Here is a 26,805-nt window from a genome sequence, read left to right as displayed (position 1 = left end):
ATAAATATTGGGGCATCTGACCATTTCACTTACAGGAACTTTAATGACACTCCATTCTAATCCATAGGCATTGATATGGAGATGCACATAACAGCTGGCATCCATTCTTTCACAAAGGTTTGTAAACCTGACTGCATGGTTTGGTGCTTGAATTTATACCCCTGCAGCAATGGCTCTAAATGAAACACCTGAATTTAATGATTAAGAGGTGTGTCCCAGTACTTTTGTCCATATAACGTGGTACCGTTCCACCCTCGGATTGAGCCTGTTGAGATTTGTTATTCGGGGGCTGGGGGGGGGAGGGGGGGGGTGACACTGACACTTCCTTAATAATAAATTACAAAAATAAACATGAAGTCTGGAGCATTTTATATTCTGAGTGTGGGGAGACGGGGGGACTGGCCTTGAAGATAGGGCTTGTGATTACCTTCTCAGTGCTCAGGGACCTTCGCCGGAAGCCCCCAGATGCCCCCCTGCACCTCACGTCCTCCATGGCATTATTGAATTTGGAGATCCACTTCCCCTGCCTGGCCTGACCTCGGATTCGGCATGTCTGACCCGGAGTGATGGGCTCCTGTCCAGTGGATATATGACATCATTTCTCCGGTGGACAGTCAGCGGCCGGGCGGGAGACGACAGCACCGTCTGCGTCTGACACTCAATCTGTCATTCAAAAAGAGTCACCTGCTCCACACAAAGCTGCTCTTAATACCAGTCACTCGGCCTCAAAACCTTCAAATACTACCTTTTACCGGAATGTTCATTTCTGCCCTTCGCAACATTTTCCCATTGCGTAGTATCTGAAGTTTCCATTTCCATCTATTATTTTGCAGACTCCTTTGTCCAGAGCGATGCAGAAGTGAGACAGATACTCGCAGGCAGCTGAAGAGGATCCAGCTTAGGGAGACGTGCCCTGTACACTGTACAAACATGGTCAAAAATGGAAATGATATTGAGGATTTCGAAGGACAAACTTTACAAATCTGTCTAAAATGTTACAATTACGTGTGTTATGTAAAGAAACGAGATAAAGTTTTATTCAAATCATATTCTAGAATTGCTTTCAAATGATGTAATTTATTGCCTCACATGACAGTCATAACAGCAGGTGTTATGACAGTCCCTGCCCATTTGTATGTAATTATACCGGCACTGTGCCTTGCAGGGGTGCCGTAATGGGGGGGAAAGTTAGGACAATTACAGGAACCCCAAAATTTTTGACCATAATTGGATTGGTCTGAATTGGGGGCCCAACATGGTATGTTTTGTTGGAGCCCAAAGTCTGCAGTGGCACACCTGGTCCCAGGGAAGGTGAGGGTGTTGTGTCCGGGGGGGACCAGAGAGAGATGCTGATCCGTGTCTTCAGGGGAACGCCTTTCCTTCCACGCTCTGGAGGCTATTTTGTTAGAAATCGAGATTCGCTTGACGTTTCAGACGTTCATGAGGGCTGAGATGCATCCCCCTTCTGTGGGGCTCACGCGGCAACCCCTTGAAGCTCAGCTGCTCGTGCCGCTGAAATATGCATGTCTTCTCCAGCAAAGCAGTCCTAATTAAAGCCCAGATGCAGCTTTGCTGTTCATGGTGATTTTACAGGCGCTTCAGAGCCGCTCCTAATAGCCCTGCTAAGTTTGCATCCATCAAGTCCAACTTTATTGATCATGAATTAATTGACTGCAAATAAATGAAATGACTGATGGGCTTAATATTGTGTGAGGATAGCCGCATTGAAATGATTCTCAATTAAGCAAAGCGTGGGGCCTCTCACTCTGCCTGCACTGCTACGCTCACAAAATGCACAGAATCAATCTCGGCCCCGCCCCTTCGCTGTGACTGGCCAAGTCAGCATGTAACCCAAACAGATCTTAAACTCCCCAAATGAAGCAACACAGCACTTTTCTCTCCCTAATACATTTATCGTTTTTATTCACATCCAGCATTCACACCACTTCTAGTTTATTTCCTTCTTTCAAACAAGCACATAAACACAAGACGAAAACACTCTCATGAGCTTTTAATGTGCCGTGTGACATTTGTGCTTTTTTGGTAAACAAAACATAGATGAGACAGGAATTTGAGAGAAAACAAGACATGCAATTAAAACTTTTCATCGTTGCACCTGTTTCCGTATATACATCACGTTTCGGTCAGTGGGTTTAACATCACGAAGAGTCAATAAAAGATGACGGTATTCACAGCAAATGCAGATGTCACACACCCTCGGGGGTCGTCTGATACGTTTGTGCCAAATGGCAGCACAGTCCTTCTTTATATTTTACATGTGGCGCCTTGTTGCCTCTGCAGTTGCTTGTTTACAGTCCCTCCTGATTTGTTAGCATGGTTTATTTTTCACAGTGTTTAAAGCACATAGATGATCGTCTTGCAGTTGTAAATGTTATTTCGTTCAATACTGAATTCATGAATTCATAAACCGCTTTCCAGGAAAAACAAGAGATTCTGGGAACAGCCCATCAGTTTACACCCTCAATAACACCCCCCACACCTTTTATTCCCACTGTTCCTTACACATCTGAGCATCCTGTCAAAGTGAGTAGAAAGCAAGTAGAAAGCAAGTAGAAAGCGAGTACAAAGCGAGTAAAACCTTGGGCTCCCAGAAATGGTTCTCCTGATCTGGCTTGAATGTACTTCTCCTTGTTCTGCCAGTGACGTGGAGAGGTTCCGTTGGTCAAAGACGATGATCAATTAAAATGCTGATGCAGAGATGTCTCTCTATTTACATCCTTGGTAATACTGAGGCCCCATCAACAGGTCCTTAATTTCACAGTCTGGAGCCAGACCCAGTTCTTGGAGGTGGGTCTTTCTCCCCCTCCCGGGCCCCGTGACCCTCACTCAGACATGGTCCTAGCAGCGCAGGATCTTGAGGAATGCCTTCCGGAACTCCACGTTGAAGGTGGTGTATATGATGGGGTTGACAGCACTGTTCACGTAGCCCAGCCATGTGAAAGCGCTATACATTCCTGCCGGGACCTTGCAGGTGGTGCAATGAGTGTTCAGGATATGCGTTATGAAGAAGGGCAGCCAGCAAATTATGAACACCCCTGAAAGATAGAGGAAGAGAGAGAGGGAGACATTAACAGTGAATATGAAACTCATATCCTTTCCTTTCTGTCCTCATTTCATTATAGATCACAATTATCTAGAGTTTTATTGTTGAATTTTATTCAAATGCATTAAATTTCGGTATCTGAATGTCCTTATGATGGTCTGAAACTTTATTATATTATTCATCTTGATATTTTACTGCAGCGATTCAGGTTCACTTTACTCAATAAGTGAAATCAAACTAGTGAATGGATGGATGGATGGATGGATGGATGAATGGATGGATGGATGGATGGAGATACAACAAGGTTCTTCAGGAGTATAACCGCTGATTCTTTGAGTTAGTAGTTTCTGGTGCTTGGCCTTGTGCCCGAAGGGGGGGCGTGTCTTACCCAGAACAATGGCCAGCATCTGCGTGGCTTTCTTCTCCTTCTGCTGGGAGATCTTCCTCTTGCTCAGGCTTTTGACGGTGGTGCGAGTTTTCCCGTTGGTCAAGGCTTGCGTCTCGAAAGCCTTGGTGACCCGGGGTGGGGCGTGGTCGTTGCTGGTGTGGCCGTTTCTGGCTACCACGTGTGGACTGTCCCCGGACGAGGGCGGGGCCGAGCTCTGGCAGGCTTCGGGGGCGGCGCTCGAGGCGAGCTGGGGGGGCCTCCCAGGCTGGCCCAGCCTCCTCTCCCCCGCGCTGCCAGCTTCAGCTGCCATCTCCAGCTCAGTGCCATCTGCATGCTGCAGCGCCTCCTGGAGGAAAATCTTTCAATTGCAAAAAAGTTATTTCAGCATTTAATTTCAAGATTCCTTCATTTGTCATATACAAAATTATACAAGTATAACACAGTGAAATGTACACCTGGTCACTCCGAAGACTGTGCATAAATATAGAAAATACAGTAGGTATGCAGTTTACATATGTTTAAGTAATAGTATACCTTACTGTACAGTGTGCATGTATTTTAAGTACAGTAATCCGTCTATGTTTAAGTGCCGTGTGCAGTTTTGTTGTGGACTGAACCATAGTTCGGAGGCTAGTCAGTTAATGTCAGCAGATAGTTCCATTATGGCCTGAGGATGGAAGCTCCTCCTGAGTCTCTCAATACTTCTGAGATGGTTTCTCGTCCAATGGGAGCAGTGAAACGATACATGTTGTTAGTGAAAAATCACAGTTTTACTGTCTTTCCCACTATAAAGGCATACCAGAACATTCTATAAACACATCCCCTTGCAGCGTTTGGATTTCACCAGGGGTCTGATTCCCTGGATGTGCTGGAAAAGCACGTATAAATCCTGCGTAGCCTGTTATGGCCTGTTTACTGCTGAGCATGATAGTAGAGAAACTATCAACTCCCTACAGAAACTGCAGGCAATCTTAATTGATGTTGTAAATAAAAGTGCTTCACTGAAAAGGTTTGACTTACTGTGCTGGTAGTAAAAGTCACTCTTTGTCATTATATGCCATCAGCAAAGACTAGTCTGACGTACCACTTTCTTCTTGCTGATGGGGAAACTGCCATTGGGCTTCGCAACCATGGTGCAAAGTTTGACATCCTCAGGGTGAGTGCATTTCTCCTGGGGGGGGCAAGGCGACAAGGGAGATCCCCACGGTTATGAGAAACTAGCTTCTTGTCGGGACGGCACGGTTCACTGGCGTAAAAATTAATGATGCTATTGCCCTGATTAAAAAAAAAATTCACCAGATTTCATTTGGGATGACATTGGGATGAATCATTTCTAACATCTTTGCATGGGTAAAATCTGATTAATAAATTTAGAATTATTAGTAGAGGCCCCATGCCTTTATTATTTAGAAATGTGACCAATAAGTTTTGACAAATCTCAGTCAAGTCTCATGTGAGTTAGAAACGTGTCTGGCGATGCGTCACATGGTATCGCATTGAATTGCATTGTGTCAAGTCGTGTCAAGTCGTGCATCACAATTGGGGTGAATCATATTGCACTGTACTAGTAGTTGCTTCATATGTATCTTTAATGTATCGGATCGTTGGCTGTGCATGGAGATGTGTATCGCGATGACCTTGCTGTTGGGAATGCACATCCCTAGCTTCCTGGGTAAACATTTGTTTTCACGCCAGACTGTGTAAGCACCAGTTAAACATGCATTTTTTTTGAACACCCACATGGTAACCATTCTGTTCTCTGTCTCCAATTACTCTGTATCTTGTTGACTTGTTATTGATTTATCTTTTTACAGCTATGCTGTCCCTTTTCCACGCTTCAACTGCATGCTAAATCAGAGCATCAACAAATAACACAGGGAAAAAAATCAAAAATGGCTCTTTGTCCTGGTCTCCTCTTCATAATTATTCTAGAAGGGCAAAGGTCAATCATTATTGCTTCATGGGCATCATTAGTGCTTCATCAGTACACATACTAGCACACAGCATACGTTTAATTCCTGCTATAGCATCAGATGCACAATTTACAAACTGCAGAAGTCCCTGAATTTCATGAAGACATTTCGTAAACGGTGATGAAAGGAAGCGATTCTATTTGCGGCTCTTTCATCTTGCTTGATTCATGCTTTTAATCCAGCTAAATGGTATTTGTAGAGCCCCCTAGCTGGAGCAGAGGGAGCAAGCCGCCGTGTAGCGAGGGCACCATGGCCAAGGCGCCCACCTGAGCGTCCATCGCCGGACAGCTGCGCTTGGTGTTGACGCGCTTGCGTCGTTTTCGTAGCACCACGTAGATCTGCACGTAGACCAGCAGCGTGATGATGAAGGGCACGTAGAATGAGACGATCGAGGAGTAGACCACGAAGGCGGGGTTGGCGATCACGCACAGGGCGTCGCTGCGGGTGGCTGAAAGTGAACACGGCTTATCGTGCACGGTTACTGGGGACACCAACACCGTCGTGAGTATAATACTCAACACAACATATGGTTCTGCTTTCATCAGCCTGCTGGAACGAATTCCGGTTCAATTAGCATGGATCATGACTTTTGATTGATTATCCGTCTGAGTGGATGGGTAAATAGTGAGACCTTTTCTGTGTAATATTAATAAAAATTACCTGTGTTATTTAAACCAAACAACAGGGGGCAGGATATCGCAAAAGACAGGACCCAAACCACGGAGATCATGATGGTGACCCGCCTCTTGGAGCTGTATCGCGTGTTGTACAGCATCGGCATGGCAACAGCTGTGTACCTGGGGGGGTGGGTAATGGTGGGGCAGGAAAGTAAATGTGGAGAAATTGTAATGAGACTGAAACATCCGATTTCCTTGATGAACATGCGAGCCCTTCCACCAGATACAGTCCAGCATGGTGACATTTATGACTGCAGGTGTGGCGTGAGTTTCCCCATTAGTCCTTGTAATGGCTGCTTATCGATCTGCCTTGGGCCTGCCCTCAATCCCTCACACTAGCCGGCCTGTTTGATCTGCCCTGTGCTATTGACCTGCCTGATGTTCATTATATCTCATCATCCTCTTAGTATGCACCCTGGGACCCGCAGAGGCTGGAACACCGGAATAGGCTTAGGGTTAAGGTTCTGTAGCAACATCTAGGTCACTGAGAACACTGTTATTTATGAACATTAAAATACCCCGAGTCATCTCAAGGCTTGGATCAAAACTTACGTTACACTTTACTTAGAAATTGTTATGACAATTGTGAACATGCTGCTAATTTAAACATTTTAAGTAATTATACATAATTATTTAACATTGAGCTTCATATTTTGGGATCTCTAGCTGCAAATGTGCATTGTAGTGCATTGTAGTCCATCTGATGTCCATCCACATGGTCTATGTATTGAATATTATATATGCTTGAAAACAATTAAAGACCAAAAGATGTCCAGAGGCAACCAAGGGAGCGAGGCATGTGCACTAACCTGTCAATGCTGATGGCACAAAGGTTCAGGATGCTGGCTGTACACATCATCACATCCATGGTCACGAAGATGTCACAGTGAACCTTGCTGAACCTCCACTCACCGACCACCTAAGCAAACCAGAAACACGCAACAGAAACACCTTCACCCCATGTCATGCAATGCAAGACCTGCTACAGTCAACCACTGAATCTGTGTAGAGGAACTGCTACTTCTGCACAAAATAAAACTGTGTTTATTTCATAGGAAAGCGCTTATTTTAATAAACAATGTAAATAATATTGCAATGAGGATTGATGGAAGATCACCGTTTTGGATTCCTGTCAGCCTCATTTACCCGACTGTGTCTTTTTTATTTGTTTTGGAGAAGTCTTGCTGTATTCCTATCGGTCTGCCTAGCCACATGAGGGCGACCCAGTCCTCTACTGCTCCATGCCATCACAAGAGGACACCTCAAGGATGACGAGCAGTTTCCTGCCAAACATGAGGATGCACTTACTAACTGAGTTTCAGAGGAATCCTATTTACATGGTACCCTGGCAGTCTGTCATGCCCACGGTCTCCTCCTTCCCTCCCTTTGGCCGCCTCGCTCTTTTCAGTGCGTCGACCTTTCTGTGACTTTCTTCTCTGAATTTGCCAAGGTCTGTCTCTCGACAATCCGCAGCCAATTCCTGCCAGTCCGTCACACTAAGAATCAATCAGTGGGACAGGATTTACATTTGGGCGTAAAACCGGGCCCTGAGAAGCTGCATGGGTGGGTTTCTTGAGCCGCGGCGGTGAAACGGTTCCTTTTGGCTATTCCTTTGTTTTACACCCCAGACTTATCTACTGAACATCTCTCATGTTGCAGCCACGTTTCTTCACATTCATCACATCTGTGCAGATGGACATTTCCATCCATCAGCAGTTTCAGTCTCCAGATTGGCTGCTTTTGGCCTCGCTTGGCGTTAGCATGCTCGCACACTGTTGGACACACGTCAAGTATAAATGTTGTGTACAGCGCTTTCCTGAGTTTTATTTAGTTGCAGTCTGTTTGCCAAGAGGCACCTGAAGCAGTGTTGCACTCCTTGAGAAAGCATACAGAAAGTGTAAGTAGGCAGCGAAATGTCCCTAATTACGTTCCCCTTCTATCAGTCTAAGTTTATCTCAGTGTAGATCACTGCTGGCTTCCACTAAAAGCATCCCGGACCAGCGTGAGACCACATTAACGCAGAGGAGCTCAGACTGCATCAGGCCAAGACCAGATTGTTCCCGCGGAGGAGTGTCATAATGCCTGCCAGGCAGAAGAAGAGTGATGAGCTAAGCAAACTCACGCTAAAGCATTGTGGCGCTTTTATCATGGCACCTGATATTTTCCAAGGGTGAAACTGGAGACTATTGCTTGGTATTGAAACCAAAATTATTTCTCACCAGCCTGGGGTCTAACTGAGCAAAACAAACACAAGCTGAGCCCACATCATCGCACATCTCCACCGGTATTTTCATTGCTGTCTCAGATGTACTGGCAGACTTCTAATTTAATTGCTCCTTATTTTTGTCAGTGAAATCATACAGCAGTGATTACTCATTATATTGACATTTCATATACAAGTCTTCTATTAGAGACAGGATTTTTCATTTTAGCTTGATTGGACAAATAAATTACTTTTTATTCAGAATCCTTAATTAAACTATGAATATCCTCTTAAAGATGTACATAACTCGGCCATTTTAAGTTCCAAGGCACAGGCTGCATTGCTGATGGTGTAATACATTTTGCAATCTTTTAAATCTTCAGTTTGACAATTTTCTGTAAAACCGTAGCATGCAAGATTCTTGCATACACGTACAAGAATTCAAATAATTTAGCCTTTCTGACATCAGGGGCATGACCACTGAAGGAGAAACTGATAACCACAAAGCTTTTATTCAGAATTGCACTTTTACTTTAGAATTCAGCTAAACTACTTAAAACATTGTGATAACCATTAATCCTGTAGTGAGTGGAGAGCTGCACAAAGTCACGTAATCACACACTGCCTGAAACGATCAATTCCTGTGGAATTACGGTTCTTCAGAGACCACCTGGGTCACGTGACCGCGGGAGCCCAATGTGTGCTTTTGTTGTCTGCAACCCCCCACCCCCCACGACCTGACCTGCAAAAATGGGGCTGGTACTCTTGTCCCCCCCAGCACTGCGCTGCTTCCTTTCACAAATGTCACTGGTCACCAGGTCACATTAGCATGTGAAATACGCTGCTGTTCCATTTTCAGGTCTCCCATTTTCCCTGGGCACTGTCTTCCTATAGGTGATCCCACTTAAAGTGACACTATTCTATACATGCTGACTAATATGTTAGCTGAGAAAGAAACAATGAACGCGTAAAACTTTACAGATAAATGCAAAGAAAAAGTAACCAAGTTTTAACCCTTCAGGCTACATATGACACCTGCATATTAACTGTATGTCCTGTTATTTATTAGTGGAATCCTATGTTTCAGTTAAATCCGGAACTCGCCTCACTAACCGAGATGAACCGTGACCGCACCCGTTCTTGACACCCCCGGCTCCCACTCACCTCCAGGTAGACCACCCAGGGCATGACCAGCGTGGCCACCAGCAGGTCAGCCACGGCCAGGCTGACGATCAGGTAGTTGGTGGTGGTCTGCAGGGCTTTCTCCCTGGAGACCGCCATGCACACCAGCACGTTGCCGAAGACGATGACGCAGATGAGCAGGGTGAGCAGCATGGCGTAGTAATTGTATGGCTGTCTGGGGGCGCGGCCCGTCACGTTGGCGAGCCCAGTCCCGTTGCCATGGATAGCGCCGCTGTCGTTGTACTCAGGGAGGAAATCCATGGGGGACGTGTGACTGGGGCCTGGGGACAAGCATGGGTCAGAGGTCCCCTTAAACACCAACAGCTACCAAAACCAGGATGTGGTCACCACCCTACAGTGACCAGACACCTCCATGCTTCAAATGGGATCTGACCACAGTCTTCTGAAACAAACCGGGCTCCACCTTGGCCTGCTCTTCCTTTCTCTGTTCCATCTTCACAGCCTGTCGTATTTCTGCTGAGATTTGGGAACATCGCCTGAACACTGCAGAGACTGGTGGTTTTCAGCATTGCCGTGTTGTGTGGTCAGACGTGCCACCATAGGCATTACGATTACAGGGAGGCAGATGGGGGGCAGCTGGGGCGGGGGGGTGCTGGTGGTAGTACAGTATACCAGTCATTTTTGTAAAAAAAATATAGCCCCCGGGATGAATTTTATCGGGAAATGTCGGAACAATGTTGTTTTTTAAAATACCATCAAAATACCATATACCATGATATATCCATTAAAAACTAGACATCACCCAAGTCTAAGAACTTTGGTCGTCTTGCAGGAATCAGATTTTCAATTCGAGACAAGTCTGCACACACATTCACATGTATGTAATAGTTTTATTACCATATGAATAGTCCGTAGGGTTTGCACACTGCCCCAACGCTTTTGATGTAGTTCATTTTAGGTTTAAAATGGAATCATATTGATTTGCCGAAAGATTTCTTGCGTGAGCATGAGAGTCAGAAAGCATGAGTGTCACGCCAGACGTGTGAGAGCTGATAACCCTGGTCTAGTGCTGGCTGCGGCCCCAGGGGTGAAACTTCTTGCTGGCTAATTGTACCGCCAATGAATAGCGTAATGAAAGATTTCCAGGAAATTGCGCGGATGTCAGGGAGCTGCTGTCAATTCCTGGATTTTTGGGGGATGAGGGGTGACTAACATCATGCCCTTAAAGGGGGTAGAGCCGTCAGTGCTAACCTGCACACCATCACCTCTCTCCCCTGCCCCTTCCTGTCAATCCCTGCCCGTTCCTCATCGGATTGATGTTACTCTTCCAATAAACTTGTGACCCTGCGGACCGAAACGATCCCTCACTCTGCCTAATGAAATTTCCCATCGATGTTTGCTTTGGAGGTTATTCTGTGCACGTTGATGAACGCCATGTGTGTACCACACCCCGAGGGATATCCACGTCTGTGGGCACTCTTACCACAGCACAGGTTCGACATGGACTGGCCTGAGGTGGCTGCAGTGGCAGGGAAATGCTAAACCCTTCGCTAAAAGGCTAAGGAGGGCCCCGGGAGGTGGTCTTGTTGGAAATGCTACTGAGAGCAGGCTTGGCTGGAGAGATGCTGTGGGAAAGGGCCAGCATTGTCTCTTTGTGCAGGGCAGCAGCCTGAAAAGGTCAAAGAGGGCTGTGGTTTCCTAATAAAGACACAGATGAAGGGCAGGAGAAAAATCTTCAAAGTCTTTTAATTCCCTATAGGGCCTCTGTGCGAACCTCCTCACGGAGCCTCCAGGGATTTGACGGTAAACAAGATCTAAATCTGTTCTGCTCTTACCTGGGGGACTGGAAGTGGAGAGAGCGGGTCAGAGAGCAGCAGTGTGCGTACCTGCCTGCAGGTGGCGCTAGTGAGAGAGCAAGGGTAGCTTTCAGATATGCTTGTCTTCGGAAAGCTCTGTTCATACTAAGATCCAGGTCAAGTTGCGGGTGGTTTTAATCTTTGCACACGTTCCACAAGGCTTAGCAGTGGTTTACTATACTCTACAGCTTTGTGCTAATTACCATCTGATCCCGCTCACAGCCCGGCCGTTAACACCCGGCCTGGCACTGAGACTCTAAACAGAAGGCTTTTCAGTATGAAAAAACGCTACATACGTGCCGACTATACACAAACAAAGGCGTCATAATGACAGGTATTGTTTACAGAAGGGCAGTGGCGTGTGGAGACGCAGCCTACGTTCCGCAGCCATCAGCAGATGAATGTCCTGCACGTCTTTGCCAAACAAGCAGTGTGCAGAGAAACCAGTGTTATTTGTTAGAATGGTGCAAGAGCCACAGGCGGAGCAATGGGTGCAGAGCAGAACCAAAGAGCTGGGTCACCTGGACGGGGGACACTGCCCTTAAGGTCCAACAGGAGATTCTCCCTCAGGTATTGTTTACAGAAGGGCAGTGGCGTGTGGAGACGCAGCCTACGTTCCGCAGCCATCAGCAGATGAATGTCCTGCACGTCTTTGCCAAACAAGCAGTGTGCAGAGAAACCAGTGTTATTTGTTAGAATGGTGCAAGAGCCACAGGCGGAGCAATGGGTGCAGAGCAGAACCAAAGAGCTGGGTCACCTGGACGGGGGACACTGCCCTTAAGGTCCAACAGGAGATTTTCCCTCAGGTGCTACATGTTCCGATAGTCATTTGGACTGTAAGTGACTCTGTTTGGTGTGTCAAATGTCAGCTGTCTGGTGTCGCTTAAACTATGCCATCTTAAACCTTCAGGACTCCAGATGACGACCTGGGCCGGACCGGGCATTCCTGGCATCACCCTGGGTGGATGGTGCTCCGGCAGAATGTAGAGCAGGACCCAGGTTCTGTAACCCCTGCCCACAGGACCTGTGTAGAATTTCTCATTAACACACAGCTTGCTGCACTATCCAGACGAGGATGCAGACAGACCAAGTCATTCCGTGTGAGTGACTTGATTTGATAACTGTTAGCCTCTAGACTGTCGAGGCAGTACGTGGCAGGAAGAAGAATCTACTTGATTTACTGAATTATTTAATAAGTCCAAAATTCACTAGAGATTTAGTAATTCCTTTATAATGCAATCGTGGAACATTCAGTGCACCTTAAGGCATTTATAGAACATTCACAAGCAGCATGAAAGTATACTTTAAACATCCTAACACCTTAAAAGTTTTAATATACATTAATAACAAACATTATATGATTGTGTGATTATGTTTGTTATAATGTATATTTCAGCTGTCATGTCTTGTTCATTGTATTATGTATTACGAATGACATGCTTTCAGATATGTACACAAGATATACTTACATGCTGCATATGACTGTTCTATGAATGCGTTATGAAGGTGCACTGAATGTTCTATGAATGCATAATGAATGCATTATGAGGGTGCAGTTAATGTAAAATGTATCTAATTTTTATGTACCATTACGGCATATAAGGCCCGTTGGTAAACAGTATGGATAGATAAGTCATCAAAGACAGTGTTCATTTTCTGGGTCATGAGATCTCTTTCTAAATATCAAAGCTAGCGTCTATGTATCTTACAGGCCTGCTTATCCAGTGCAGGGTCACTGTGAGCCTGAAGCTTCTCCAAGGAAGCACAGGCCCTAATTAGGGGACACTGTCCGAAGGTAGGGGACACATCCCCTAAGGTAGGGGACACTGTCCAAAGGTAGGAACACTGGCCTAAGGTAGGGACACTGTCCGAAGGTGGAGGACATTGTCCGAAGGTAGGAACACTGCCCTAAAGGGACACTGCCCTAAGGTAAGGAAGACTCTGGTCAAGCATACTAGTTTGCTTGCCCAGTGACATGCTGAGTTAAATAGGCACCATAAGCCACCAATTTTCAACTGGTTCTACACTGAACAGATTTTTCCACTGGAGGAGATGCCGGGCCCCTCTGGATAAGAGCCCCTTTCAGTGGATAAAACATTAAAATGTAATGAATTTGGATGAATTCTTCAGTGAGACGGCAGGCCAGGCTCGTTGGCAGAGCGGGAATGGGGGGAAGGTCGTCTTTATAAGGACGCCCGTCACTCGCACTGAAGAAACACTGAAATTCTGGTGCTGCTTCCAGCTCAGGCCTTGAAAATAAACTGCTGAATTAATGGTGTTGTAAAATTCACCTGAGAAACAGGGTTTTTAACTGCATTTGGTAATGCAGAAACGACTTAACCCTTCCTCCCTGGATTTTGCAGATTCAGTTCTTGGTTTCATTTTTAGGTTATGTCCACTGTTGCAACAAAAAGTTGTCTGGTAAGAAGCTATAACCAGTCTTGCAGACCAGTTCTGAGTCTTGAAGAACCATGTAGAACATGTGACTGAATCTAATTCCTGGCCACTGTGTGCTTTGTGAGAACGCAGCCAGTATCATTGAAATGCTAGAACCAGCCCTTGTTCTCCCTTTGAAGTCTCATCTCCTCTATGCTTAAAAAAAACACGAGACCACATGAATAGAATGAGTATAACAACTGATGGGTGACACACCTGATAACAACACCTGCTAGCCAATGGGAATCCATTACTGGGCAGATGTCAGGATGTGCAACAGAGTGGGCGATCAATAAATAGAGAGAGTGTTTAATCCAAAAAGTGAAAGCCAACATAAATAGCCATTACAAGCACAGTGTTTAGTGTTTCTCCATATTACTAAAGAAGAATCAGTCAATGTCACTTTGAGGCATGGTTGATGAATTACATTTGGAGACAGAAGAGGGGTCAATTGACCCCCCCCCCCCCACACACACACACACACAAACATGATCTGGGGTTTTACTGGTTGGTATGATGACTTGCCACACCACCTGGTTTGTAAGCTTGAAGGTCTGCAAGGTCCACACACACCTATCTGAGCCATGTCTTTGATAATCTCACGGCTGGCACCTCCACAACCGCATCCACAGCCTTGCCCAGCAAATGCCCTGCGACGACTTTGCTGACACATGCCCGTTCTAGATTCTCCGTGCTGGTCAGAAAGCAGTTGCTTGGACCAGGTTCTGGAACCAAGGTTCTGGACCAAGACTTTCTAACACAAAATCGAGCACACAGGGAGTCCAGGACAATTTTAATCTGCAAAACTTATTTAATTTTGCTTCTCGTTGAAAAGAACTAAGGTTTGCTGTCTCATAGTTATTTCATATGGATTCTTCTAGGAGATGAAATTCCTTCCTGAATCAGCCTATGAATCCCAAGGTGGGCAGTAATTTTCAATTAATATGCTTCAGTTACAGTTATACAAAAACCTGCCCTTATGACATGCCCCCCCCCCCCCCCCAATGGCTGTGGGATGGTATGGGTTATGCTGATTGTACGTCCATCATGTTCAGACTTTGGAAATGTAAGCAGCTGAAGGAGATGAGAGATCTTTCATTGACAGACATGCAGGGCAACACTTAGTCAGATATTAGGTTAGCATTGCTATAGAATAAAAACTGTATTGGGGTTATCTGAAAGACTTTCAGAAGTTTTAGGAAGTTCAAATGAAGGACTGAAAGGAGGTATGTCTCAATACCAAAAACGCAAAGATCGTACTTGTGGCCTTGGCAAGATCGATCTTGCTATATTCTCCCCTCAAGAATGAACTTGGGGCACAGTGGATTGTAGTGTATTGGTCTCGTTCGGTAAGGATGCAACTGATTTATCCTTGAAATTTAGGGCGGAGCAAGAACGACTTCCAGGGATTTTTACTGTCCTCTGTACTGTTTTTGAGGATTGGAATTGTGCTTTAGCAATGAAAGATGACGTGAAACGGGTACATGAAAACACAAGTACACCCCAGAGGTGTGAGCAGACAGAACCACAGAGAATCTCCTCCATGAAGGATGTCTGCACTTCACACCTCTTCGGTCAAGGAAAGACGTCCCTGATGCCACACCTGGCTGTGATAGTCCCTCCCGAAATATCAGCATTACGGAAAGAAAAGACAAAATGCTGACAGTCTTGTTTCTGGAAGGTTCACACGGTAGCTCAGAACGATGGCGAACCTGCAGTTATCAAAGCTAGATGTGTCACAAGCCAGGGGCGTTGGGGGCTGATGCCCCAAACTAATCTGAACGAGCCTTGAATGATTTGCTTGCCACAGGTGATGTAACATCCACATTCTCCATTTGAGAATCCCATACATAACAACAGTACAGCTCTGAGGCTGCATTTCACAAAACCTTTGTAGTGCTACGATCGTTGCAACTTTAGAGAGAGAGAATTTAATATGATCATCTTTGGACAGATCAGGTCTCTGGGCTTAGCCCTTGATGTCTTAAGATCTTAGCAACACAACTGAAGCCAGAGTTGTGGTACTTGAGTCTGGTCTCGAGTCCACATGTGGTCTTGTTATGCACTCAGGTGATTTTTTACTTGGTGTTGACTTGAATGTGCGATTTTAAAACTGCCAAAGCATTTCATGCATATGAAATTGCGACATTGCAATGGCCGCAATTGTCTGCTGGGTTGAGACGATATCAATAAGTTGCGTTAAAATAGTTTTACTCAGTCATAGAAAACAAAATTTAGTGAGCTTTGCAATTTTAATGATGGTTCCTTTTTAACATTATCTAGTATATGTTTGAAAAAAATCAATATAAAGTTTACAGGGGCTGCCTTCACATGAGCTCTGCATGTGCTCTCTGAAACAATCATAATCATTTTCATTTTTACTGTTGGACTCATGGACAGATTGATGTGTTTGCGAAAAATCAAACAAAAGTGTGTAAAAATGAGAAAAGCAAACAAAAACTGGTTACAAAAAGACATCAGTCTTCCATTGTATTCAAAAATTTTGTATTCTATTGTGACAATATTGAGCAAAAGCAACTGATTTGTCAGCACTGCTTTGTGTCTGTTGACATCTCACGGCAACACCAACTTATTTGACCAACTCTGTTGGTAGATAATAAGTTCTATTTGACTATATAGTTAATTTTCAACTCCTAAATATCGCAAAAACTTTAAATATCGCAAGGGGAACTTTTTCCAGTATCATTCAGCCATAAGTTCACAACATACAGTATGGTTATTATATACCGTATTATGATAAACGATGCAGCTAAGGCAGGGGAATAATCCTTGTTTTGCCAGTGATTATTATGACATAAAGGGATTATAGAAAGTAAATTAAGCAAAATTATTTAAGTCATTGTGATGACAAAGACAGGCCAGGCTCCTCCGAGAGGCAGAATGACACATATCTCACATTATTGGGTGAGTCAGTCAAACCTGAATGTCTTCTTTTAAGACGTACTTGCATTTCAGTCATGCTGTGGTGATATTTAAGTTCTGCTTTGCAATACTGACAGATAACTGCATTTTCATTCAGTTTAAATGTGAAGTGCTTCCAGACAACTGATGCTTTCAACCAAATAGTTACTTCAGCATTAGTTCAAATACAAGAACTCCTGGTCATAAGTGGAAATTAGCGGGAGAACATTTTAAACTGGATTTAAGGAAGCACTTCTTTACACAGCGTGTAGTCAGAGTATGGAATAGTCTTCTTGTTAACGTAGTGGAAGCTGAATCCTTGGGTTCCTTTAAATCAGAGCTAGATACGATTTTAACAAACTCTGAGCTATTAGTTAAGTTCTCCCCAAACGAGCTCGATGGGCCGAATGGCCTCCTCTCGTTTGTATAGTTCTTATGTTCTTATGTTCTTTCGCTCTTCATTTACACCATCATTCACTATGTGCTGTTTTTCTTACCCCATATTGCAGAGTACTCGAGGGGGAAAATTTTTGGCGATGCTTTTTAATAGTCAGGTTTCATCAAATAATCGTGACAGATTTAGTATCTTAGTTATTCATATCGTTAAACCGTCCAGACATTATATCACAGTACACTGTATTTAGGTGACATTTTCAGTATTTTTCAGCATTTTTAAATCTTGCTGATAAAATTTGGCAACCATGTGCTAAATTCATGTATTTGATCCCTGTAACCAAGGCACCCGCTATACTGTGAGATACTCTGGATGAAAGCATTCGGTAAATGGGGCTGCACATTGTTATCTACATGCTGAAATTAAGCCACTGGGGCATATTTTAAAACCAATGATGTTATGTTTGCTGGGTAGCTTTAAAAATGCTGCGCCCACATAGTGAACATTTAAGGCATAAAATTCTCGCTGCACTGCAATATGTCGTTGTTGTTGTGTGGAGAGTGATAATTGTAACATATGCACAGTGTTACATAGTTGTGTCTGCACTTTACATTGTGTATAGATAAAACATTTGTTAATTTTAAAAAGCCTTTCAAAGGAACTTGATATTGTTTTATGCACGTTCTTTGGTTTGAGAAACAATTTTGAATGTGTCCAGCAGGGCACAGTCATGTTACAATAAAATTGATAACTACTACAGGACGCAGTATTTTGAAATATCATTTAGGTCTTACTGTAGTTGACAATAATATTTTCTATTCTTTTTATTCACTATATGGACAAAAGTATTGGTACACCTGGCCATTATGCTTACAGGAACTTTTATTGCATCCCATTTTGAATCCATAGGCATCAATATGGAGCTGGACCCCCTTCTGCAGCTGTAACAGCTGCCACTCTTCTGAGAAGAGTGTATCTGTCAAGTGTATCTGTTGGAATTTTTGCCCATTCATCCAGAAGAGCATTTGTGAGGTCAGGCACTGATGTCAGATGTGAAAACCTGGCTCACAATCTCCGTTCTAGTTCATCCCAAAGGTGTTCCATGGGGTTGAGATCAGGGCTTTGTGCAGGCTTGTCAATTTCTTCCACATCAGACTCACCCAACCATGTCTCTATGGAGCTTGCTTTCTGCACTGGGGCTGAAGCATTAAGAGTTCCTTTCACTGGAGATAAGGGGCCTAGACCAACCCTGAAAGACAACTGCATACCATTATCCCTCCTCCCCCAAACAGCTGGCACAGTGCAGTCAGGCAGGTAACGTTCTCCTGGTATCCGCCAAACCCAGACTCGTCCATCAGACTGCCAGACAGAGAAGCGTGATTTTTCACTTCGCAGTGCTCGGCCATGGAAGCTCCCAGTGCACAGTTCTTGCGCTGGGGTTAATGCCAGAGGAAGTTTGGAACTCTGCAGTTATTGAGTCAACAGACCTTCGCCAGCTTTACACAATATGTGTGTCAGCACTCGGGACCCTGAAATATCATATTACATGGTCTTGTTCCTAAACACTTACGCTTTGCAGTAGACTGTAGAATAACAAGAAGAGAAGAAATTTCATGAGCTGACTTATTGCAAAGGTGGCATCCCATGACGGTACCATGCTTGAATTCACTGAGCTCTTCAGAACGATCCACTCTTTCAGAAATGTTTGTAAACTGTTTGATTTTATACACCTGTGGCAATGCCTCTGAATGAAACACCTGAATTCAATAACTAATGCTAAGTTCACACTGCATGATTTTAGCCCTGATTTTCCACTTGCTGACAGCTTTTGGAGATCGACAACAAAACTCCCATATCAGAGGCAAATCGGTGTTCGATGGGCGCTGGCAAATTGGCGCTCTGTTAAAGACGGGTCCCAATGGAGTCCCGAAGCCTCGCAGATAGCTGTCAGATATATAGCAGGCTAAATATCTGGACCTGTCAGTGATTTAAAATCCTGTAAGTACGAGAAAATGAGAAAGCAAGCCACGGGGTTAGAGGAAGCCTGAGAGAGGAGTTTAAAAAGGTGTCAAAGTTCAGTTTGTTTATAGACTGTTCTCAGTGTTCAGGGATATACGAGGGTTAATTTACTGTGCGTTTGTATACAGTATGTCAAGCATATGTGTTGCCATTTGATTAAAGTGTTTTAACAATTTCTAGCACGTTGACAATAGAATTGCGATTTTCATAAACGTGTGATTTCATGACAAAACACAGTTTGGAGACCAGACAGACTCATCAGTGATTCCTTCTGGTGAAAGATCTTGTAGTATATGACCCCCTGTCACTGATCATCGTGTAAAACACAATGACTTCAAGATTACAAGCAACAAGTTGTGTAGTATTAGAATTATAGCGATCTGAGGTCTTGGAAAGTCATGTAGTCATAAGAGGTGCATCCATCCTTTTTTCAAACCACTTATGCTTTTAGGCTAACAGGGGGTCCGGAGCCTGTCCCGGAAGCTATGGGCACGAGGCGGGGAACAACCCAGGACGGGGGGCCAGCCCATCGCAGGGCACAAGGCAGGGAACAACCCAGGATGGGGGGCCAGCCCATCGCAGGGCACACTCACACATCATTCACTCACACATGCACACCTATGGGCAATTTATTGACTCACCCCCCCCACCCCTTTTGGACTTGGACTTGACTCAAACTCAACTTAGGTGACTTGAACACAAACACTGGTGAAGCTTATCCCAAGAAGCACCTGGCATGAGGCAGTTAAGCACCTTGTACGTCATGCCATTCTTATTGTTTTTCCAAAACATAAAACTGCATAAAACAAGATGAAAGGGGGAATGAACCATCGCCCGCCCTTCAGGCGAATTGACATATGGTGCCATAAGGACAGCACTGTAGGAGAAGTTCTGAGCCCCCGGGAGGATGTTTCAAGAGGCAGGTGCAGGCACACGACACCCTGAGCTGCATGCGCTGGAATATCCGTAACATATAGCGGCTCTTACGGACATCCAGTCCTTGGCATGGATGTGTGAGAAGGTTAAGCCCTTCTCCATACACCCCCCTTACAGCACCAACCTGAATAAAGATCACTTGATTTCTCCCCTAAGCCTCATACACTCCACTACCCCCTCCTGCGACTACTGTACTCTGATGAAGAGGGAGGTCATTTTGTAAGCATTTAGCATATCACAAAAAAAGATTCTCGCTGCCTGAAATCCCAAAAGGCAAGATTTGAAGAATGTCTGGCTGCTCTTGTATTTCTTGTGTCCTAGAGACATATTAAAGACCCTGTTTTATCTGGTTAGACTGGCAAGATGGAAGCTGTGCCTGATACACAGCAGTAGTCCTGGAGTGGCTGTCTTGATGGGACCCAATAACCTTATATGACCATTTCTGGGACAGATTCGATGTTGGTCCCAAATTTGTTTTCTATGCATTTCATTTGGTGTAATAAGTGGACTTTTTGGTCCGAAGTTAATGTCTCATAATGTCATTTTTTAGTGGCATATTCTTCATGAACATCTAGCCCAATGTGCCATGTCACGGCTGTGAGATGTAAAGCTCATGGGGTGTCATGCTCTCAAACCAAGCAAATAATGGTGCAGTCAACTCCAAACCCGTCTGCAAATTTAAGGAGATCTTTTTGTGATTGCTCACTGTTTTTGCCAGCAGATCGTACAGGTTTCTTATCACCCATCTCACTGCAGCTAGGTTAACATGAATGCATCTTCTTCTTCCATAAACTAACTGAGGTAGCACTGCGCGAAATCCTTCCAGATGGAAGTGGGCGTCGCCGAGGGACAGCAACCCTAACACCATTAAACACAAAGCAGGCACTCTGTCCCAGTGATGGTTCGGGAGGGATGAGGTTGCTTAGCACGCTATACTCATCCACAAGGGCAAAACACAGGAACTGCGCTGACAAAGAAATTGAAAAAATGGCTGCACGTTTTATCAGTGTCCACTCTCATGTGTATCAGGTAGCTAAATGATATTTTTCTTCAAAACCGAGCATAACTGAACTAAGATATTTTGTCACAAGATAAAAACAGGGCTCAAGAGACTCAATTTCAGTCAAAATTGAATTTTGATGAAATAAGCAGCTGCTGTGTTTTGTCTTTTTAGGGCAGTGTACCTGTGCTTTGTCTCTAACAGTGTTAACAGTGTCTGCATTCAATTATGTTACACTGGGAGCTCCTCACCGACCAGACACCTACACGAAAGCCGCTGCTCAGGGAAACACCTCAGACCCCCGAGGCCATTGGCCAGCCAGCTCGGCTTTCAGTTATCGCTGTTGCTGGTCACGTGACACACGTGGCGACGGCTTGCAGGGAGACCGGGAATCAGCGGAACGCTCGTTCATTACACTTACAGGCTGACGGAATCAAGAACTTTGATCTGGAACGCCGGGTCTGAGCCGTTCAGGTAATTATCCCAGCGGAAATGGAGCAGCGATAAGCGGCCCGTGGGGCTGCCGTTAATTAAGCCACTGTTTATACGCGTGAAAGCTGAATTCGACATCTTCATCAAGTTAAACCAGTGTGGGAGATTTGCTGGGATAATGCAACGTAATTAAACACGGTCCGTATCAGCCAATCAGAGTTCCTCAGAGGACTTGGTCACATTACCTAGGATGACATTTTTTCAGCTCTGGCCTCATGGTGAAGATACTTTACCACTTAGTATCCTTGTTTTATGTGGCCACTGCTGCTAACATTGTTCTTAGACTACTTCATGAACAATAAGCACCTTAAAATTGTAATAATAAAATCAGCATGTATTTATATACTGGTCATCAGCTGTTTGTACACAATGTACCACAAAGCAGTTCTGTGAGAAAGGGTGTTGGTTTCTATGGCGATGGCAATTTAAAATATCACAGAGGCTTTCGGGGATGTTTTCAGTCGTGGTAGAGCTGCACCAATTCTCTCTCACACTCCGGCCCAGATTCCCACAGGTCGGAATGGCTCCGGAAACAGGAGGGAAGGGGGGCCGGAGAAAGGGCCGGGCACAGGACTGGTGTTCATATTCAGATCTCCCTTTAAAAGCGAGTAGTGACAGGTGGGGGCATCTATTCAAAGCATTTCTGTGTGAAATGTGTTTATATTAGGGGTAATAATATTTATCCAAGGGTGTTACGGTGAGGCATGGTGCAGGCGGAAAAGAGAAACGATCCACAGAGTGGGTCTTAGCAAAGATAGTGTCCATTAACAAGCAGGACACAAAAAGGGGGAACCAGAAAATAAAGGGATCACGAGAGGTCAAAAACAAAACAGGTAACACAAGAAACCAATTAATTAAATCACAAAGAAAATTGACACTAACTGGAGCAAAATGGGGAGCAGGACTGGGAGACAAACACACAGTAACAACTACAATGACAGACTAAAGAACAGAATGAGGGCAGGGACTTACTCAGATAACAAGAGCTAATAAGGGGCAGGTGTGGAACATAACCAAACCCAGCCAATCAATAAAGGCACAATAAAGTCACAGGACAACAAGAAGTAGGTAGAGTAAATTACCTTTAACACACTAGTGACTAGGTAATAGAACAACACAGGGGGCTAACAACACTAGGAGGAATCAATGAACACAAGTAAAACAGAACGTACTGAAAAAGGCACAGGCATAGTATCCATTAACAAGACAAAACAACCATACAGACAACAGAGGATAAAATAAAACTAGAATATAACAGAGGCAGCCTCAGCCTCATGACCAGAGGACTGTCAGCCTCTGATCCACACACTTAATGAGGGTGTCCCATAGAGCTACGCAGTGGTCCAGGGTGCAGTGAAGCACACTATGGGAAGACCAGAAGGGATGGCCAGTGGGAACTGCTGGCCAAACGGGCAAAAGGCACATGGGACAGGGTCAGACAGACACTGAGCAGGATACTAAGGCTTTCCTTGCTGTTTTCCCAGCCGAGAGGACAGAGGAGGGGGACGCATACCCCACTCAATTATCAAAGCCCCCCAGGACAGCCATCTGCCCCCTCGGTGGGCTTGGCCGCAATCGCGGTAAGTGCATATCCACCCCGTCAGACCAGGCCGAAGAGCCTAAAGATAACAAGCCGCTGATGGGCTCATTAGCTCTGCCTCTGCACACCAGAGCCCCACAGCAGGCAAAAGCGGAGAGAGTGTGTGTGTGTGTGTGTGTGTGTGGGGGGGGGGGGGGGGGGGGGGGGGAGAGACACCCCGGGCTATGCAGAGGCTGAAGTTTTCACAGTTTCCCTGGCTTTATTCTAAAGACGTCTTCTAGCAACATTTTTCAAAAGTACAACAGCTGGAGACTTTCATTTAGAGGACAAACAACGTTAACAAAGGTCCAATGAAACAGGTTCAGTAAGACTAAAACGGACCTTTGATAAGAAGCAGAACTTCTGTTTTGAGGCCATGTACAAATCCACTTTATTTCTGGTGCAAAATATAAGCATTACTTTGGGTATTAGCATTAATCAAAACAGAGAAGAGATGCCAAGAAGGAGAGACCCACTTTGGGACAGTTTAGTAATAGTTTTAGCACTAGGGGGAGAATCCCTTCATGCCAGCCAGCACTTCAAGCTGTAGCTCTGTACACAGTCAAATAAAATTCACTGCTGGTGCTTGTTTCCTGGTTACAAGGGGGCGTTCTGCCCGCAAATGTGCACACTTGCTGCTCATACACATACACAGTGCATTAAGGACTCAACCGCAACAACAGAGCCTTTGTTGGTTTTTAACCTCAGTTTCCCATAATCCTCCCGGTGTCACCTTTCGTCTCTCAAGGTCTCCTGGTGCTAACACCAGTTATCGATTTTTTGCAGATATTTGTATCTGAGGGGAAAGTACATAGACTTTGGGAGGGTAATTCGACAGAGGCTTTATTCTACTGTAATTAATACACTGAAATGTTCAATTATTAAGTCAACTGCCAATGGATAAACACAGTACATGTAAGTAAGTTGACAACAGATGGTGGAGAAACACACTGTAGTGCATGTAATCCTATCAGCTGTTTTACACAAGTGGGACATGCTGAAAGTCTGCTTTCTACTGACAGGCAAGACATGGCCACAATGCATTATGGGAAAATGTCACTAATCAGCACGCTTAGTCAGAAAGTAATGGTGAATTATGACAGGAAGGTACTCTAGGGTTGACGCAATATGCCGGGCAGGAAGCTGGGTGTCCAGTGTCTCTGCCACAAAATGATACGACACGTTTGTGTGCTTGTTTGCTTATCCTGATTTTCTGCTGGGTAAGAATAGCAACAGCTCTGATGGAGATCGTCAGACTGACTGAAATGGCTCACACTGGGATCAGTGCAGTCAGAGGGGCCAGCTAAAGGCTAACCTGTGGCCAAGGTGCTACAGAGTGCCCTGAGATACGAACACGGTGTCGGCACAAATGTCAAAGGGGGAAGCAGTCAGCCCCACCTACTCAGGGGACGCCCGAAAACAATGGAAAAATGTGGGGCTCCTGTGAGCAGACTCCCAGAAAGCCCCACTCAGCCTAGTGCAGCTCATGAGGGCTTCTCATCACCAGGGCTGTAAGACGACCTCTAGGTGCGGCTGGGAAATGATCCTCTAATGCTGTTGTTCTGCTGTTAAAGCATCTGCTGATTCTCAATCAGTGCTCCCCGTTGTGAAAACAAGCTACCCCAATCACATCTATCCCATTAAGCTGATAATATTAATATTAATATTAATTTCCATATACGTGTGTGTAAAACGCCGTCAGCTGAGAGCGGGAGGCAAAGATTGCAGCCTGTCAGGTGAGGCAGGCTTTTTGGAGGTAAATGCAGTTCCCATAAACAGCGGTACACATACCCAGCACACATCTCCTAGAGTGCATGATACACTCACACACCTCTGCATTTCAAACTTACAGGATATTAAAACCAGGATGAGAGAGCATTTTGGGGCGATAAGAAGAATTGCAGCATGTCTTTCTGTAAAATTGGTGGCAGGGACATTTAACACTGTACTGCTCTCACAGGCTGAAACTGCCACTGAAAACAAGTAGAAACTCAGAGTTCAGTCCGAAACACAAAAATGTTTAATTACAGCGATGTCTCCTACAGGCATGGCCTGATTTACCAGCCCAGTGACACACTACTATGTACGTTCAGCTAAAGCAGTTCTCTTCATGACACCTTACTAGGAACATCTCAAAAGAATCCTGATATCATGCAGAAAGCTTGAAGTTTAATTAAGGATCCTTTAGCAGACAATCATAATGGGTCAAAGTGTTCAGTATAAGCAATGGTTTTTGGTATAAGACGGTGTGTGTGAGAGACGCACATAATCCCACTGTTTTTCCCCACTCATTAAAGCTTTAGTCTTTTACCAAAAACTGGTTTACGCATTATGTATTTAGAGTTTTTTTACAGTCAATAACCACCCGGTTATTTCTTAAAGTCTTTAGAAAACGCAATTTAATCGAAATAGAAACGGAAATGAACTCTTTCTGTGTGGAAATAAACCTCAATAAAGCATTATACTTTCATTCAAATGTGCAAATATGACATAAGGTGTGACTCACTCATTAGAAACCGATACACTATCTTGCATTGAAGCCATTTAATGAGAATGGCTGATAGTTTTAACAAAGTCAGACACAGTAAGACCCATTCGTTTCTCTCCCCGCAAGACGCATCACGTAACTCAAGCTTCTTACTGATTAAATGACCGTATAGGAGAGAGACTTACCTTCAAGCCATAAGCTTTTCTCAAACTATAACGTGGAGCAAGTTTCCTTCTCCTTTTAAATCCAAGGCTACACGTAACAGTGCGCCTTCAGTTACTTGTACATGAGTTTCCCATATTTCGTTTGACGCATCAGTTCTGCAGGTAATAAGGACTGGGGTCTGGGATCAGATGCTTATTAGTAAGAGTCAGGTGTACAATAAAAACAAGGTCTGTTGCAATTTGTTTTGTGTTCCCAGCAGATCGCAGTAATATCCTTTCTCTTAACTTCGCGGCAAGTCTACAGTGAGGCGTAGCAAAATAAAAAAGGAAAAATAAAGAAAAAAGATATTAGTCCGTCTTAATTAAATGAAAGCTCAGCAGGCGGCCGGAGATGGTGTGGATCGGGTGCGGGGTGCAGATGCTCCTTCTCGGTGCAGTGAAACATATGTTGTGCGCATTTACGCATCGGGTAACCTTCATCTCGGACGCGCACTTACTGTGGAGCCAAAGCACCATGAATTTCACAGTTTGAGGACGAAGGCGGAGCGAGTGCCACAGTCCTAAACATTACACTTACACGAAGATATTGTATTACTGAAACACGTGTGTACATGATTTGAAACCTTACACACTGAGGAAGTAAAATCCTATTTTGGTAGCCTGAAGATGGCGGTAGCGTGCTCAATTCACATTTTACGTTTTGCGTATTTATCCTCAGTGCGTTTGTCTATATAATGAAAGATTGTCAGCTTTAATCTATATGCGAGTCAAAAAACAAGTTACTGAAAATGCAATAACTTTGTATCTTCAGAATAGTTTAATAGTAAGCCTATATCCAAAGTTATTCAACAAAAAGATGCCTTTTTCAATCAGTGTAGTGATTTTACAGAAAATTACATCCTTCCCTAATATATGGTTGCACAACCATTGGCAACAACGACATCCTGTCTGTGAACGTCCTGCACCTGCTTGCTGGTAGTTTCTTTCAGTCGTCTATTGCATCTTGTTCCAGCTCTTGAATATCTGCATGAAATCAGGACTGTTTCAAACAGTCCATCCCTATGTGCTTTT

At 44.5% G+C, this 26,805-nt stretch overlaps 1 protein-coding gene across 1 annotated transcript; it reads right to left on the bottom strand.

The window, feature by feature from the left end:
* Positions 1-1,994: 1,994 nt before the first annotated feature.
* LOC111851381 (D(2)-like dopamine receptor) lies at positions 1,995-26,351 on the bottom strand. Its single transcript, XM_023826267.2, has 8 exons — positions 25,756-26,351; positions 9,470-9,768; positions 6,912-7,021; positions 6,086-6,222; positions 5,692-5,873; positions 4,537-4,623; positions 3,453-3,810; positions 1,995-3,056 (listed from the first exon to the last, which is right to left on the bottom strand). The coding sequence occupies exons 2-8, from the start codon at positions 9,746-9,748 to the stop codon at positions 2,860-2,862; spliced, it is 1,350 nt and encodes a 449-aa protein (XP_023682035.1). The 5' UTR covers positions 9,749-9,768; positions 25,756-26,351; the 3' UTR covers positions 1,995-2,859.
* Positions 26,352-26,805: the final 454 nt, after the last annotated feature.

This window comes from Paramormyrops kingsleyae, chromosome 17 (genome assembly GCF_048594095.1).
Source record: "Paramormyrops kingsleyae isolate MSU_618 chromosome 17, PKINGS_0.4, whole genome shotgun sequence".
NCBI classification, from domain to species: domain Eukaryota; kingdom Metazoa; phylum Chordata; class Actinopteri; order Osteoglossiformes; family Mormyridae; genus Paramormyrops; species Paramormyrops kingsleyae.
The sequence above is the reverse complement of the archived record's forward strand: the minus strand, read 5'-3'. Positions and strand labels throughout refer to the sequence as shown.